Source organism: Phalangium opilio, unplaced genomic scaffold (genome assembly GCF_054372755.1).
Source record: "Phalangium opilio isolate 3A_F unplaced genomic scaffold, DU_Popi_V2 ptg000209l_1, whole genome shotgun sequence".
NCBI classification, from domain to species: Eukaryota; Metazoa; Arthropoda; class Arachnida; order Opiliones; family Phalangiidae; genus Phalangium; species Phalangium opilio.
This window is the reverse complement of record NW_028324217.1, coordinates 10,499,728-10,514,784: the sequence shown is the minus strand read 5'-3', so window position 1 is coordinate 10,514,784 and position 15,057 is coordinate 10,499,728. Positions and strand designations below refer to the sequence as shown.

General features: G+C 38.3%; 3 protein-coding genes across 4 annotated transcripts; all 3 read right to left on the bottom strand.

Moving 5' to 3' along the window:
* Nucleotides 1-1,141: 1,141 nt before the first annotated feature.
* Nucleotides 1,142-1,912, bottom strand: LOC149619092 (uncharacterized). Its single transcript, XM_089854562.1, has one exon. The coding sequence runs from the start codon at nt 1,910-1,912 to the stop codon at nt 1,142-1,144; it is 771 nt and encodes a 256-aa protein (XP_089710688.1).
* A 50-nt stretch (nt 1,913-1,962) lies between these two features.
* Nucleotides 1,963-6,372, bottom strand: LOC149619091 (uncharacterized). Its single transcript, XM_089854561.1, has one exon. The coding sequence runs from the start codon at nt 6,370-6,372 to the stop codon at nt 1,963-1,965; it is 4,410 nt and encodes a 1,469-aa protein (XP_089710687.1).
* Nucleotides 6,373-9,308: 2,936 nt separating this feature from the next.
* Nucleotides 9,309-13,486, bottom strand: LOC149619090 (uncharacterized). Of its 2 annotated transcripts, XM_089854872.1 has the most exons (3): nt 13,148-13,486; nt 10,993-11,217; nt 9,309-10,918 (listed from the first exon to the last, which is right to left on the bottom strand). In XM_089854872.1, the coding sequence occupies exons 1-3, from the start codon at nt 13,390-13,392 to the stop codon at nt 10,903-10,905; spliced, it is 486 nt and encodes a 161-aa protein (XP_089710998.1). In that variant the 5' UTR covers nt 13,393-13,486; the 3' UTR covers nt 9,309-10,902. The 2 variants fall into 2 exon arrangements, with proteins under 2 accessions (XP_089710998.1, XP_089710997.1); XM_089854871.1 differs by having other exon boundaries at nt 9,309-11,217.
* Between the last annotated feature and the right edge of the window lie 1,571 nt (nt 13,487-15,057).

The following is a 15,057-nucleotide window of genomic DNA, read 5'->3' as shown; positions in this document are numbered from 1 at the left end:
AAATAGAATATTATATGAGGCTAATCTTCAGCGTCAGATTTTGAACTTCTGGTTAGTTGTAGGGCAAAATATCTTAAGAGATGAATTATGTGTTTGAACTTTGAAGGTATACTACAATTGAAGCCTAATTTTCTTGATTTTTCCGCCATTTTGCAATATGGCGGAAATTCTACCAATGGGAGTGTGTGGGAGAGCACACCACGTTAAAGAGCGCCCAAAAATATATAAGGTCTATTTTTGGGGTAAAATGACTACTATTTGTCCACAATTCGGTTCCGTACTCTTTATCAATAAAAGTTTGTATATGTTCAAAATACGAATAATTTTACGTTGACACAAATTTTAGGATAGTTATGGTTATAAGGTCAACACATATTCCAATGAACCTTAGTTATTGATTTCTTATAATAACTTTCAAATAGTTTGCCCAGATTGAGAACCCCCCCCCCCACATTTTCACACCCTAGCGACGCTACTGACCCTTGTGTATCTACCAAGTGTACTTTACTGTGTAATCGCAATTTTAGTTAAAAACTGTATTTATTGAAAATATTACATATTTTGAAAAACAACGACCTTGTACGATGACAGTTTTTCCCCTTTTCCTTGCCTACCCCTCCCTCGAGCTGATTTTTGCTCGAGGTAGAAAATTTTTGCACTGTCCTCTATAATTCGTCGTCCGTGGTCTATAAATGTGGTCATGTTACAGTTTGGCAGCTGGATACCTGGATTTATACCGTTCCATCACTTTTGCAGACCTGTAACATGTGTATAAATGCGGTCAAATTACATTAAATTGGCAGCTGGATTTCTATTTTTCCATCCCTTTTGCAGCCCTGTAGCGAACTAATAAGCCTTACACGCGAAAACCAAACCAAACTCAACTTCAGTAATAACAGAGTTTTATTGAGATCATTAAAAATTAAACTAACAGTCCATTTTTCATACTGCGCGTTATAAAATCGAGATTAATTTACAATCAAAGAACTCTATCCGTTAACTGCTCAAGCAACTCTGCACTTCGCCGTTTTACACCGTTTGTTATATACAAGTTATAAAAAAGTTACAAAAAGATAGTATCTAGTTTTTTAGAGTTCGTGACGTCAAGTTGCGACATCCTCCCCCCGATGGACACAGTTCATCATTGTGAAACTTCTAAATGGTGCAACATCTGTATAGCTCGTCGTAAAATTGTCCCTCCAGGAAGTTTGATTGCCACCGCTCGGATCAAGCCATCGCGCCCGGGGAAAAGTTGCTGTATCCGGCCCATACGCCAGCTCTGTCTCGGTAGTTTTGGCTCAGCAAGAAGGACCACATCCCCTTCTTTGAATTCGCGAACTCCATGTACTGGTTTACTAGCATGTGCGGTCTTCAATTCCAGCAGGTAGCTTTTACTCCATCGATTCCAAAACTGGTCCAGCAGCATTTGTCTGTAGCGTAGCCTTTTAGTCAGCTGGTTTCGTCCGACTGATGATGGTACTTGCGAGAAATCTTGACTCGGGATACTTGTTAGGCGTCTTCCGATAAGAAATTGGGAAGGAGACAAAGGAGAGGGTTCGCCTATGTCAGTAAAGTTGTATGTGAGGGGCCTGGAATTAATGATGGCTTCAATCTCGATCAAACTGGTGTTCAGCTCCTCATACGTCAAATAACTACGCCCCAGTGTTTTCTTCAGACAATCTTTCACCGATCTTACGAGCCTCTCCCAAAATCCACCCCACCATGCTGCTCGCTCCACGATATGTTTCCAGTGGATGTTTCTTTGGCCCAGGAAGTCCTGGAACTGATCTTCCGTGATTTTGTTGTAGAGATCCTTTAAGTCCTTCTCAGCTCTTTTGAAGGTCCGAGCGTTGTCTGAATAAACCGTAGATACGAGTCCTCTTCGAGAAATGAATCGGCGAAAAGACAACATGAACTTTTCGGTGCTTAAGTCAGTCACTGCTTCCAGGTGTATGGCTCGAGTCACTCCACAAGGAGCGCGATGTATGCTTTGTTCTCTCCTTCCTCGCCTCTTATAAACAATGGTCCGGCAAAATCGACGCCGGTGGTAGCAAACGGAGGAGACTCTGTTATTCGATCAGCTGGTAAAGGAGCTGGTACTTGGGCTCCTGGCTTGGTTCGGAATCTTCTGCATCTCCCGCAATGATGGACGATTTTCTTTACAATCTGTCGTCCTTTTGGAATCCAGAATTCGTCTCGTAACTGGACAAGGGTGCTATCGAGCCCACCGTGCTTGACCATCTCATGCGAATTCCTTGCTATTAACTCTGTTAAGTAATGATCGGCCGGTAACAGGTACGGGTGCTTGAGCCCATAACTTATGGTGGCTAACTGAAGACGTCCCCCAACTCTTATGACTTTATCCTCAAGGAACGGTTGAAACTGAAGTAACTTCGAGGTCTTGGATAATGGTTTCTTCTCAGATAAGCTTTGGTACTCTTCTGCGTATGCTTGGCGCTGGATCTCACATATCCAATAGTGTTTGGCGCTTAGGAGCTCTGTAGCGGACAAAGGACCTCTCTGTCTTGAAGATTCGTTGGTCTTTAGATTTTGAATGAAACGTTGAATCCAAGCGGTAATTCTGTAGATTCGATTTATTCGACTGTATCTTTTGACATCCAAGAGGGGTTCAGGATTCAAATTGCAGAAGAGCGTAACGATCTTCCTTCGTTCGTCCAGCATGATTTCTTCGTCAGGACATGTAGCTGCTTTCGAGGAACTGGGCCATAAATCTTTCTGTTCCGTCAGCCATGGTGGTCCCTTCCACCAAAGGGAGTTTTCTGCTAAGTTCCGGATATGACAACCTCTTGATGCAATATCGGCTGGATTAAGCTTGCCGGCTACATGTGACCATCGACTTGGCTCGGTATGTTGCTGGATAGATGCGACTCGATTGGTGACGAACGGTTTCCATTGCTTGGATAGACCTCGAATCCAATGCAAAACTATTTCCGAATCTGTCCAACAACTATAGCTGGATACAGTGCCTTCGAAGACTTGCATCGTGTGGTTTAGAAGTCGGGCTCCTATAACAGCTGCCATGAGTTCTAATCTTGGAATGGTAAGGGCCTTTATGGGTGCAACTCTAGTTTTCAAAGAGACCAATGATACTCCAATGTCTCCATCTTCAGTCTCGTGGCGTAAATACAGGACAGCTCCATAAGCTAATTCGCTAGCGTCGCAGAAAAGATGGAATTCTTGATATACGACCTTGGCGTTGAAACCAGCGTAATACCATCTCGGTACTTTAACCCTGTCGACCAATCTCAGCTCCATGATCCAATCATCCCATGTCTCTTGCACCTCCACTGGTAATTTTTCGTCCCATCCGACTCCCTTCACCCATAACGTCTGGAAAAGGCATTTTACTCTGATCAAGAATGGTGATAGCAGACCAATAGGGTCGAAAACTCTCGCCGCTGCCTTCAGGACACCTCGCTTTGTATCTTCTTTGTCTTTCAGTAGGTCGAGCAATGAGGATATGTCGAATGTAAGTAGGTCTTCTTCATGATCCCAGGACATGCCAAGGACTTTGAGCAGGTTAGAGCTTGATACCTTCCCCAGTAGTTTTACGGGTGTACTATCTTCACTCCATAAATCGGTTAGTTCTCGGCAGTTGGTCACCCATTTCCTCAGATTCATGCCAGCGTGACTGAATATCTCCTTTGACACGCGATATACTTCCTTGGCCTCGTCAACGGTCTCTCCCCCCGTGACTAAATCGTCGACGTAGAGTCGTTTCGCCAACATGTCGCTGATTTCAGGATACTGGTACTCATATTTCTTGAAATGACATCTTATAGTGGCTGCTAATAGGAACGGACTGGAGGCGACCCCAAATAGAACCCTAGTCATTCGTAAGTGGATGATTTCCAAAGGCTCATCTGACTTGGGCATAGTCTTTATCCATAGGAAACGGACATAATCTCTGTCAACAGGGTCGAGATATATCTGGAGGAAGGCTTTCTCGACATCACTCATCAGGGCTATTCGGTACTGTCTAAACTGGATCAGAATGGTTAGTAAGTCTGGAACCAGGCTGGGCCCAACATGCAGGCAAGAGTTGAGCGAAGGGAATCCCTTCTCATGTGCCGAGGCGTCGTGGACTATTCTCAATTTCGTGGTGGACTTGTCATCTCGGATGACAGGGAAATGAGGCAAGTAGTGTAGCCCTTCCTTTTGGTCTATGTTTTGCTCAGGAACGTATTCTGCGAAGCCTTGGTCCAACATCTCGGATACAGCGCCTTGATATCTCATATAGAGGACAGGATCTTGTTTTAGCTTCTTGACTAAGCCTTCGAGCCTCCTTTTGGATAGGGCCATATTGCTGCCAATTTTATCTTGACTGTTCTTCCATGGTAGTCGAACTGTATATCTTCCGGCGCCGAAGGTGAGAGTCTTCTCGTGGTTAACCAATACTTCGTCTTCAGACTTCGATGATACGGATTCCTCTGTTATTCCAAGAGACTCAATCTCCCAAAAGGCTTTTAATGATGCTGCTATCTCGGTCTCTTGAACGCTGACTTTCATGACTTGGATAGAATTAACAGATAACGACGTACTTTGTGCCCCATGAACCGACCAGCCAAAGATGCTTTTCACCGCTACCAAAGATCCGTCCATGCGCTTATTCTCTCCGGTATTTAACGCCCAAAAGTAATCGACTCCGATCAATACCAGGACCTCTTGTGAAACTGGTATCCCATTGACCTCGGTTATGTCGCTCAGGGGTAGATTTCTGTCTTCCATGTACCTCCGAATTCCATTTCCAGGTACCGTGACCATCGCTCCGCTAATTACTGGTACTTCTAAGGCTTCAATATCCGCAAACGCCTCAGGATTCGTAGTACTTCTCAATGTCAGTTTTACCCTTTTTCTGGTAACTCGTTCAGGTTTCTCTTTCCCGAATGGGAAAACATCGACAACTTCCTCCTTTACGTCTGGAAGGTTTAGACGGCGTCGCAAATTCCCTTGAATAAACGTTCCTTCGCTGGCTCCATCGAACAGGCATCTGACCGGTACTCTGGAGTTTTCACCCTCTGCGTATGCGACCACTGTCTGAAGTAGTAGTCGTTGGGATAAGTCTCTCTCACATTGTGGCATAATGGTACTCATCGCCATGGTACGTTTCTCTGGTTGCGAGCTGTCTTCCGACTCTGAACTGATACTTTTAGGCTCAGATTGATCTTCGAACTGTTTACGGCAAATTGACTCATGGTGTTTCCTTTGACAATGTCCACATCTGACTCCTGATGGACAGCGACGCGCCATGTGACCTTGGGCTAGACAAACGAAACATCGATTTTGGCTCTTGATGAGTTCCGTCTTCTGGTCTATCGATAATGCTCGACATTCTCTCGTAGGATGTTGTGAATCACCACAGTACATGCAGGACTTGCTCAATGCTGTTTTGAGTACTGCTGTTGTAGAAGGCTTGTTCCTAAGATTACGGTAATGTTTGGAATGGCTGGACTCGTTCTTGGCACTGTTGCTAGTCCATCGGCTATTGAATGCTGTATATTTCTCGTCCTCGTCTTTACGAAGAGATGTGGCTCGTTCTCTGCTTTCCACTTCCCGCTTAAGATACTCTAGCAATGTTCGCCCGCTCTGCTCTTCATCGTCATACCGCCTATTGTACTCCAGTAGAATCTCATGCGGCAAAACTTGCGTTAAGATAGGATAGAGAAAGGTGCCATACGTTTTTACGGACGTTCCCAAAGCCTCTAGACTCTTCACTTGAATTTCGCAGGTGTCATAAAGATGTCTTAACGATGTTACATCCGACGCTCTTTTAACCGGCTGAAGATGTAAAAGCTTCACCATGTGTGTGTTAATTGCATCCGACCTTTTGCCAAAACGGTCGGTCAACTTCTCTATCACGGCTTCGTAATTTTCTTCTGATAAAGTATATCCTCCTATTGCTGACAACGCTGGGCCCTCAAGGAAGGATTTAAGATAGGTGAATTTATCCACCGCCGCTAGCGTAGGATTCTCGTGAATTGAAGCCTCGAATTGACCCCAGAAATTCTGCCACTCGGCTAGATCTCCATTGTACTTAGGAATGGTTAATCTTGGTAATTTTACGGTTGCCGACCTGTTGCTATTTCTCTCTTGGGTGCGAGTCTCGTGCAGGATGACTTCTGATGGTCTTTCTACCACTGCAGCGGTTATGGCCTTTGTTGCTCGTGCCGTCCAAACAATGATCTTCTCGGCATAGTCTTCCGCTGAATCCACCTCGGCTTCGATGTCTGTCTCGTCCGTCATCGACTGTATTTGTGTATTTAGCTGGTTAAGACTGATGTTCTTGCCTTTTAATTGCTCCAGTAATTCTCCCAAGGCTTCTCGGTCCGGATTCTCATCTCGCAGACACATCTCGATCTTATTCAATGGTACTGTCGTTCGCTGGCGAATAACTTTTCTTGATTTTTTAATGGTCTCCATAGGTAGGTTAGGCATGTAAGATCCTCAAGTATAATAGTTCTTCCGATGAATTCCTCAGATTCGGCGGCTCATGAACTCTCGTATTACTAGTCCACTAATTTCTCGTTCTCAAAGTTCTCACTCCCGGGTTTCGGCACCAAAATGTAGCGAACTAATAAGCCTTACACGCGAAAACCAAACCAAACTCAACTTCAGTAATAACAGAGTTTTATTGAGATCATTAAAAATTAAACTAACAGTCCATTTTTCATACTGCGCGTTATAAAATCGAGATTAATTTACAATCAAAGAACTCTATCCGTTAACTGCTCAAGCAACTCTGCACTTCGCCGTTTTACACCGTTTGTTATATACAAGTTATAAAAAGGTTACAAAAAGATAGTATCTAGTTTTTTAGAGTTCGTGACGTCAAGTTGCGACAAGCCCTGCAACGTGTATATAAACGTGGCCAAATTACAGTTTTAAATAATAATATCACATAGAAGATATTCGCAACACTAACGAGACCAATCTGTATATACCAAAAATACCTTTATTATTAGATGCTTTCAGAAATACAGCAATAAGACTTCTACTATTGCGTGTTCGAAAATAGCCAATAAAGATTTCATTATTGTAATACTATTTTTTATATCTCATTTAAGCTTTAATTTTTATATTATTGTAACATTTTTACAAAAATTCCATTAAAGATCTATTGTTATTTTTTCACAAATATTACAAAGAAGCTTGTATTAATATAGTATTTTTACATGTGCACAATAATTCCAATAAACCTTTTAATTCCAGTATATATAAATATTTTTTTTACAAATGCGTTGCCGTCGTACTAATGTTTTTAGATTAGACTATATTAAAATATTTCAAATTACGCCTTCTACCTTTAATCTCGTGCGATCTCATATGAGGAGTACAAGGTAATTTCGACTTAGGCTTAACATTTAATAAGTTGCATATTTCATTAATGTAGAAATAAATTAATTATTTACTGCAGATATACTAGGGCTTATAACGTTAATTTGTGCTAAATTTCCATACGATTCATAATACACTGCTCAAAGTTTAGTGATTACATAATTTATCCTAATGATGTGTACATAAATATGATATTTCAGTAGAATCCATTGGAGATCCAATTTTGAGATTTATAATTATTGAAGATATGAGCTTTTTAAATTTTATAGTATTTAAGATTTTAGAATAAAATTATATATATTCCTTGATAAACAAATATACAATCCTTGGTAAACAAATATATAATCCTTGATAAACAAATATATAATCCTTGATAAACAAATATATAATCCTTGATAAACAAATATATAATCCTTGATAAACAAATATACAATCCTTGATAAACAAACAGGCGCGTAGGAACGTTTCGAATTTAGGGGGGTACAATCTAAATTTGGATTTGGGTGCCCCCCCCCCCAAGAAAAGAAAAATGTCGAAAAATACATTTATCAATTAAGGTACTTTAGTTACAGCATCTCGGAGGCTCCGGTTACAGTGAAATGTGAAATGGTGAATTACTATGATTTTCCAAAAACTGGTGGCCGATAGTTGTTGGATGTGGATAATGTTCGGCACAAGAAATTTTTATCAATCCTCTCTGGATATGTTTAGATAATCACTAAATGGTTTATTCTTTTTGAGTAATTTTTTCCCGTAATTCAGGGCACCAACTCTTTTAGAGAATTTTTTAATACGAAAAATAGGATTTCCTTCTCAAAATATCGGATTTTATACTACCTCATTCATAAAACTAAAGGGTTATATAGGACTCTTAAATGATAAGACCCATAGTGCGGATAATTTTATTTAATGAGAATGTAAGATTCCTTTAAGTGCGTTATATCACATCTTGATCTAATCAAATACTCAAGGGCTCACATAGAAGACACATTCAGATTTACTTTTAAAAGTGACTAATGATTAAAAAAAAACAATAAGCAAAAAGAGACTTAAAAGTGACTGAAAATTACCAAATCAAGCTATATAAAAGGGACAGGTAGGAAAAGATGTTTTCCAGGGAAAACTAATTTTCAAAATTCTTTTTATAATTAAAGATAATTTAAAAGTCTGTGCTCTAATTGAGCTTAATCTGTGAACTTAGACATTTTAGATGAAAGGTTTTAGGCAAAGTTCAATTGGAACGCAGCTCAGAATGCAAAGTAATTGATATACTTTAAAAATTATTTAAATTCAATTATGGAAACATTGAAGGGAAAAGTCTCCTGAGCCAGCGAAGCGAGCTCCGCCATTTTTTTATGTGACCAAATGAGATCTCGCTAATTCTACGTTTAAAACGTCATGCAACTGGGATTATAAATAATTACTTCAAAATCCCAAAAATATAGGACTTTAAAGAACGATTTGTGAAATTTTAGGATAAATTCTAAAATATAGGATTTTATTCGAATTATAGGATCTCTGGGTGCTGAAGCGTAAGTGGCAGGCACTACAAGAAGCAGACGATTAAGATGCAAAAGACTTAAGTTTCGTCCTGCATACTTTCTTGCTGCCATTGCCTTTAAAAAGGTTTTCTCAGTGTCCGCTTTATTTTCACAATAGATCATTTCGGTATTCATCTCTGCGCAGGCACGAACGGTCTTCAGCGCCCCAAATTTGCGAAGCTGTCTTTGATAAGCTGATTAAGCTCTACCTTTTTATGCCTTACCAAAGACGGGCTTGTGCTCTACAACGGAAAACGGCGCTGCGCCTATAATACCGAAATGGTCTATTCACCTCTTTTTAATTCAGTATCATTTTGGCGCCCTTTGATTATAAACTTGGCGCCCTTTGATTATAAACTTGGCGCCCTTTCTGATCTATTTAGGCGCCCTAGTAAAATTTTAGGGGGGGGGGTAAAAGGGTACGCTACTGTAAACAAATATGTAATCCTTGATAAACAAATATATAATCCTTGTTAAACAAATATATAAACCTTGATTAAAAATATATATGCTAGGTTAACAAATAAATAAACCTTGACAAACAAATATATAAGCCTTGATAAAAAAATATTCTATGTTATTCAGTACTTCTAATTAAAACCAATAATTTCCCTAAAAAATTAAAATTGGCATTACACCTTTACTGAAGAATAATTTTTAAAACCGATAGAGGAATTTTGTACATTAGGAAAAAAATGAGTTGCTATCCCATGTGCGTGTACCTCTACAAGCACAATTACGTTAGATGACCCTAAATTTTGATTCAAATAGGGATGGGCTGGGAGCCACTAAGCTTGTCGATTATATTATTTTAGTTATATATTGATCTTCTTACGTTAGATCCAAAAGTAGAGAATTTACCGAAAATAGCATTTCCAAAATTTTTCCTAATTACAAGAATTTGAGTTGGGAGGAACACGTGAATGTTAAATGAAACTTTTTCAGGTTTGACAAGGTTATCGTTTTCATTGATTATGTTTATTTAAGCAGAAATATGACAACAATACGACTAAAATCTTACCATTTCTAGAAGGTAAAAGCAACAACCTTTAAAAAAGTCTCCGCTTATCAGCGAATCATGTGAAAGGTATAAATATGTTGCTTTTGTAAGTATATATTGCCCAACACATTTGTTATCCAAACAGCAGAAATTTCAGTTAACGTATACATGTGGCAGACTTACTTTTAAAAAATTACTTTTAATTTGTAGTTTAAATACAAAATAAAATAATGAAAATCGTTGGGCATTCACGACTTAAAGAAGAAATATTTTGGAAAAGAATATTGAAATCGCTTACAACCCTTCTTCTCTCCGTCTAGCGATATAATCGTTAGGATCGGAATAAACCAATTACCTAAATCGTTGCCTACGTTTATCAAGTTTCGAATGAGGCGACTTTTAAGAAACGAGACTTCTTATTTTCTCCCTATTTTACCGCGAGATTTCATTGATAGCTGGACTGAAACGAGCGCGAAAATGAGTATTTAAAATTCCAAGTGCGCGAAAATGAACATTTCAAATTCCAAGCGCGAGAAAATTAAAATTTCAAATTATTTAAGTCCAGCTAATAGCGCCTCAGGTGAGAGAATTTTGCAACTTAAATTGCCGAACGAAAAATAAAAATCGGCGCCGCGCACAGGCCTTGATTAACGTAGGCAACGAATAAATGGAGCATTTATCCAGTAAAATCCCAGACCCCCTTTTTCATAGTCTAAAAAAGTATTTGAGTCTTAGTATTGGACATTGTTTCAAACGAGACTCTGCACTATGAAAACCTATCTGATAATGTACAAAGACCCTGTTAGATTCCTCAACGGTAATAGTGCATTTTTTTATGTTTATAATATATATATATATCATCTAATACAGCGTTCATGAAGGCGCACCATGAATCAAGTCCGCATAAAGAAATGCAGGAGCTCAATGGATTCGTTTCAGTTTGTTAAAGGCAGTTCTAGGAACCATTCAGTCAGTTTTTGTATAGTCCAAGCAAGGTCCACTGGCTTAACAGTGACGAATTCTGCACGAAAGTTTGAGACATATTCCAATTAAAGAAACCTACGAAATGATGAAGCTTGACGGTTTTTGTTAAACCTCTTCTTCTTCTTCTGTGTTGAGTGAGAACGAATCAAAGCCAAAATCGATAGAAAGAGACCACACACGAGACAACAGAGTGGCACAATCAGGCTTTTCCAATTTAGAACCATTAGCTCAACTTCATCATTAATGGCCTTTTTGCGTAGGAGACACGTTAATGCAGGGAGTGTGTTAATGTCGGTTATATGAGACATAGCATTAGACTCAAAATAACGAAGGACACTGGAATTAAAATAAAAAATATAACAGTTTAATAATTCTGATGATATATGGTGTTAGACTTTACTTTACTCGGGGATTAAATCTAAAACAACTTTTTTATGACTATATAGTATTGGATGAGAAGAAACCCGGATCCAATTAAGATCCAAACAATTCTTTTATGGTAAAATCATCACATCTGCTATTTCATCTAAGAACGTATTATGATGTTTTGTTGCAATTCTATATTTCAAGTACATTAAAATTTACGCTAGTTTTTGTGCGTATGATGTATAATATCACCAAGATATCACTTTTAATGATCCATTAAATTTCAAACATTGAAATTGACGATAACAAACACTGAAGCACGTAACATGATATACAGTTTATCAAAGCCATAAGAAGCTTGTTTTGGCTATAATATTCCAAATTAAAATTTTTTATTTAGATATCACGACAATCACTTGACTTACTTGGTGTCGAAAAAAAGCTATTATCACACTGTTCTCTACAACTTTACAATTCGGTTTCAAAGTTGAAGAACAAAAATTCAGAATATTTCATCTTACCCTAGAAGATATCAAGAAAGCTTAAAAAGTAAACAAGCAATTTTTATCTCGAGGTTTCGCGCTCCTGCTAGAAATATTAGCTTCTGAGATATGGAAAAATAATTAACTCAGCCTCGTTTCAGAATCGAGAAATCCCCACATTGCTATCACAAGCCCGAATTCCACTGAAAATAATCTCCCTGGCTTGTACACAATAGGGTGTCCGTAAAAAAAAATTGGACGTTAAATAAAATCTTATATATTTGCTTAAAAATTAACGTTTTCTTCAATTTTTGATTATATAAACATATGGTTCTCTTTTCTCCAAGATAACCAAAATAATTGGTTTATCACAAATAGAACTATATTTAAAAACGTTTTGTTTAATTTTAAGTTGAAATTTAAGACCTTCTAGAGGCTGCCTGCGGGCAAAGGGACCCTTCCTGAGACATTTTATCATTACACTACACAAACTTGGGGCTCTCAAACCGTTAATTCAAGGGACACGCATGTAATAATCATATCTCGTAGATGTTAAGATATTATGTTGCAGATAATTAGTATGAAAGAAAAATGATATTTTTGCTTTTTTTTACATAGATTTGTATGCTGATCGCAGCATAAAGGAACGAGGAGAATAGCCAATAAAAGCAGTTAGGTTATGCTTAAAGAGTGGAAGTACGAGAAATAAAAATGGAAGAGAATATAATACTTCTGGCTCCGCCTGCTGCGTCTTGTTTAGGGGTTAGATTTCTACTGCTCTATCGTCGTGACTCCACCTCTAAGGATAGGCTCCTCACAGCTTTTGGAGAGAGAAAAATAGTTTCTGCAAAGTGGATTACGGGCTTAGACGCGGCGAACGACGAGCGGCTCACTATTGTAGAATCCCATTATAGAGAGCGACTATCCAAAAACATATGTAACTTCTAGCCTGCTGATTACCTACTTAGTTTTAGCGGGGTAAAAAACTGGAGATCCTCAAATGAGGTAGATATCAGTGATAAACTGATAAAGTTAAATTTTGATCTATGTATTGTAATCACTTCTATTTTCTCTTGGTACGAGTAATTTTGGCTCGATTAAGAGGTAGGTCTTAACATCACCGTACTTATGTGCAAGAAAAGTTGTTCACGATTTTCATAATCACTAAGTAGATTAAAAGCAAAACATCGTTGACTTTAAAGCATAGCGCGGCTCCAGTGGATCCCCTACAAGTTGACTTTCCTTACGAACTCCAGTTTTGACTTGGCGAAGCTAGAGGCATTTGTGGGCGGGATTTATAAGTGCATGTATAAATCCCGCCCACTAGCCTTTGCCAAGCCAAACCCGGAGTTCAAGCGGAAAGTCCCCTTGTAGGGATCCACTGGAGCCGCGCTATGCTTTTAATAAATAGTACTTACATGTCAAGATACTTGGATCTGATGTTCTCCGAAACCCCTCTTTTTATCGCCCAAAATAAATATTCAGTATAAGCCGACTCCTTGCTAACATGAATGTAAGTTGGGCTTTCACAAATGTTGAGCAAATCCACCAGACCCAAAAATATAATTTCTTGTATAAACGAAACGGATTTAGTAGAAATAATTTTTTCCAGTATTGCTAATATATCATCTTCTTCATTGTAGCCACCAGTTTTTATGGACATTTTCCAAACATTTTGAAGCACAGAGCTGGGTGACTCCTTAAAGAATTTAAAGTGGTCAGTTTTATACGAAAGGAGGAGCGCTTTTGGGGGACAATTAATAAATTACCAAATGATAGAAAAAAAGAAGTTTTAATTAGATCATTTTAATAAATCAGAGCTGTGCTAATTAGCTGACAACTAATTGAATTAGAATTAGCAATTAGGGAAATATTTATGAACTAATTAATTAGTAAATTAGCAATTAGAGAAATATTTATGAACTAATTAATTAGCAAATTAGCAATTAGACATAGAAACTAATTCAATTCAATTAGAAATTAGACATTTATTTATCAAACTAATTAATTAGAATTACTATTATCTAATTAAGGTAAAAAAGAAACCATAAGTAAGCATAAAAGTGCTCATGGGTTTAGTACTTTGGTGATGTTTTAATGCCATTAAAAAACGGGTACGGAAGCCATGAATTATTCTCGAAAAATGAGACAAGCCTCGAGCCTTCCGTCATTTTAAAATTTTTCTCATTTCTTCATTTTCTTGCCACAGTTCCTATAATGGACTCCTGAGTAGTAAATACATGCGCACTGCTATTAATTCGAGTAGGTAAAACAGTCGAAATTTCGAAATGGGGCAGTTGCGAACTACGAAATTTTCTACTAGTACTAGTATTCTCTCATATTTGAGGAGCTGAAAAATTTAGAGTAGCACTAAGGTTTCCTCATCGATATAATAGGTCTTTTTCATATTCAAATAGATGAATCAAGAGTTAATTCCTCGATTTTTTACATTAAATTGGCGTAAAAGATTAATTGAAAATCCAATTGGCTAATTAGTTAATCCTAAATCTAATTAAATTTTAATTAGATAATTACCTTTCCGATTCATACTAATTAATTAGAATTACTTCTCAATTAGCACAAGGTAATTAAAATTCAATTACCATTTTCAATTAGTAAATGTTGCTAATTAATTAGAAATTCAATTAGCTAACTAATTAATTAGCACAGCTCTGTAATAAATAAAGATCTAGTAATGAAAGTTTTTCTAAGGACTATCTCAGTTTAGACAGAAGCCCGTTACATTAGCCAAGGAAGCAAACAATTACAATAGCGTCCGTCTCTGGTGGGGAAAGAACTCTTTTTAGGCTTTAACCTCCACGGATGGGTATTCGTTTCCCCCCCTTCCTAAGCCTAATTGAATTCTCGAGTTCCTTTTTGGAAATTTTTCTTCACGCGAGCGGGGCGTCACTTCCTCAGCCAATATCTGGCTCTCTCCCAACAGGGAAAATTTTGGCGTAATATTCGCACCTAAACCGAAGGTCGTGAAAAAAGTAATTGCGATTTGGCGAATGCGTCGCGCTTCTCCAGTACTGCTGCACAAGAGAGCCCCATTTTGGTTACTTCCTAGGCTAATTTAACGGACTTCTGTCTTGCAGTCGCATGCGTAAACGGGTTGTTGACTAAGCAGCAACCCACCATTTTCGTAACCAAAAGGACTGGTTTGTAACGTTTACCACATATGAGGTTGATGTGGGATTCGGAGAAGGGGAAACGAAGGCTAAGGGTTCTGCCAATGTCACTATCAAGATGATGAATGTAGTACTCCTACTTAAGGATGTTATATATATACCCCAGATATGCGCCATAGTCTTTTGTCCGCAAGGTT

What these genes read in the sequence shown, in the direction of transcription:
- LOC149619092 (XM_089854562.1), bottom strand. Translation starts at nt 1,912, where the DNA reads ATGTTGTCTTTTCGCCGATTCATTTCTCGAAGAGGACTCGTATCTACG.
- LOC149619090 (XM_089854871.1), bottom strand. Translation starts at nt 13,392, where the DNA reads ATGTCCATAAAAACTGGTGGCTACAATGAAGAAGATGATATATTAGCA. An exon ending in AGATCCAAGTATCTTGACAT is followed by an intron (nt 11,218 to 13,147) that starts GTAAGTACTATT and finishes TTTTAATTCCAG; the next exon opens with TGTCCTTCGTTATTTTGAGT.
- LOC149619091 (XM_089854561.1), bottom strand. Translation starts at nt 6,372, where the DNA reads ATGTGTCTGCGAGATGAGAATCCGGACCGAGAAGCCTTGGGAGAATTA.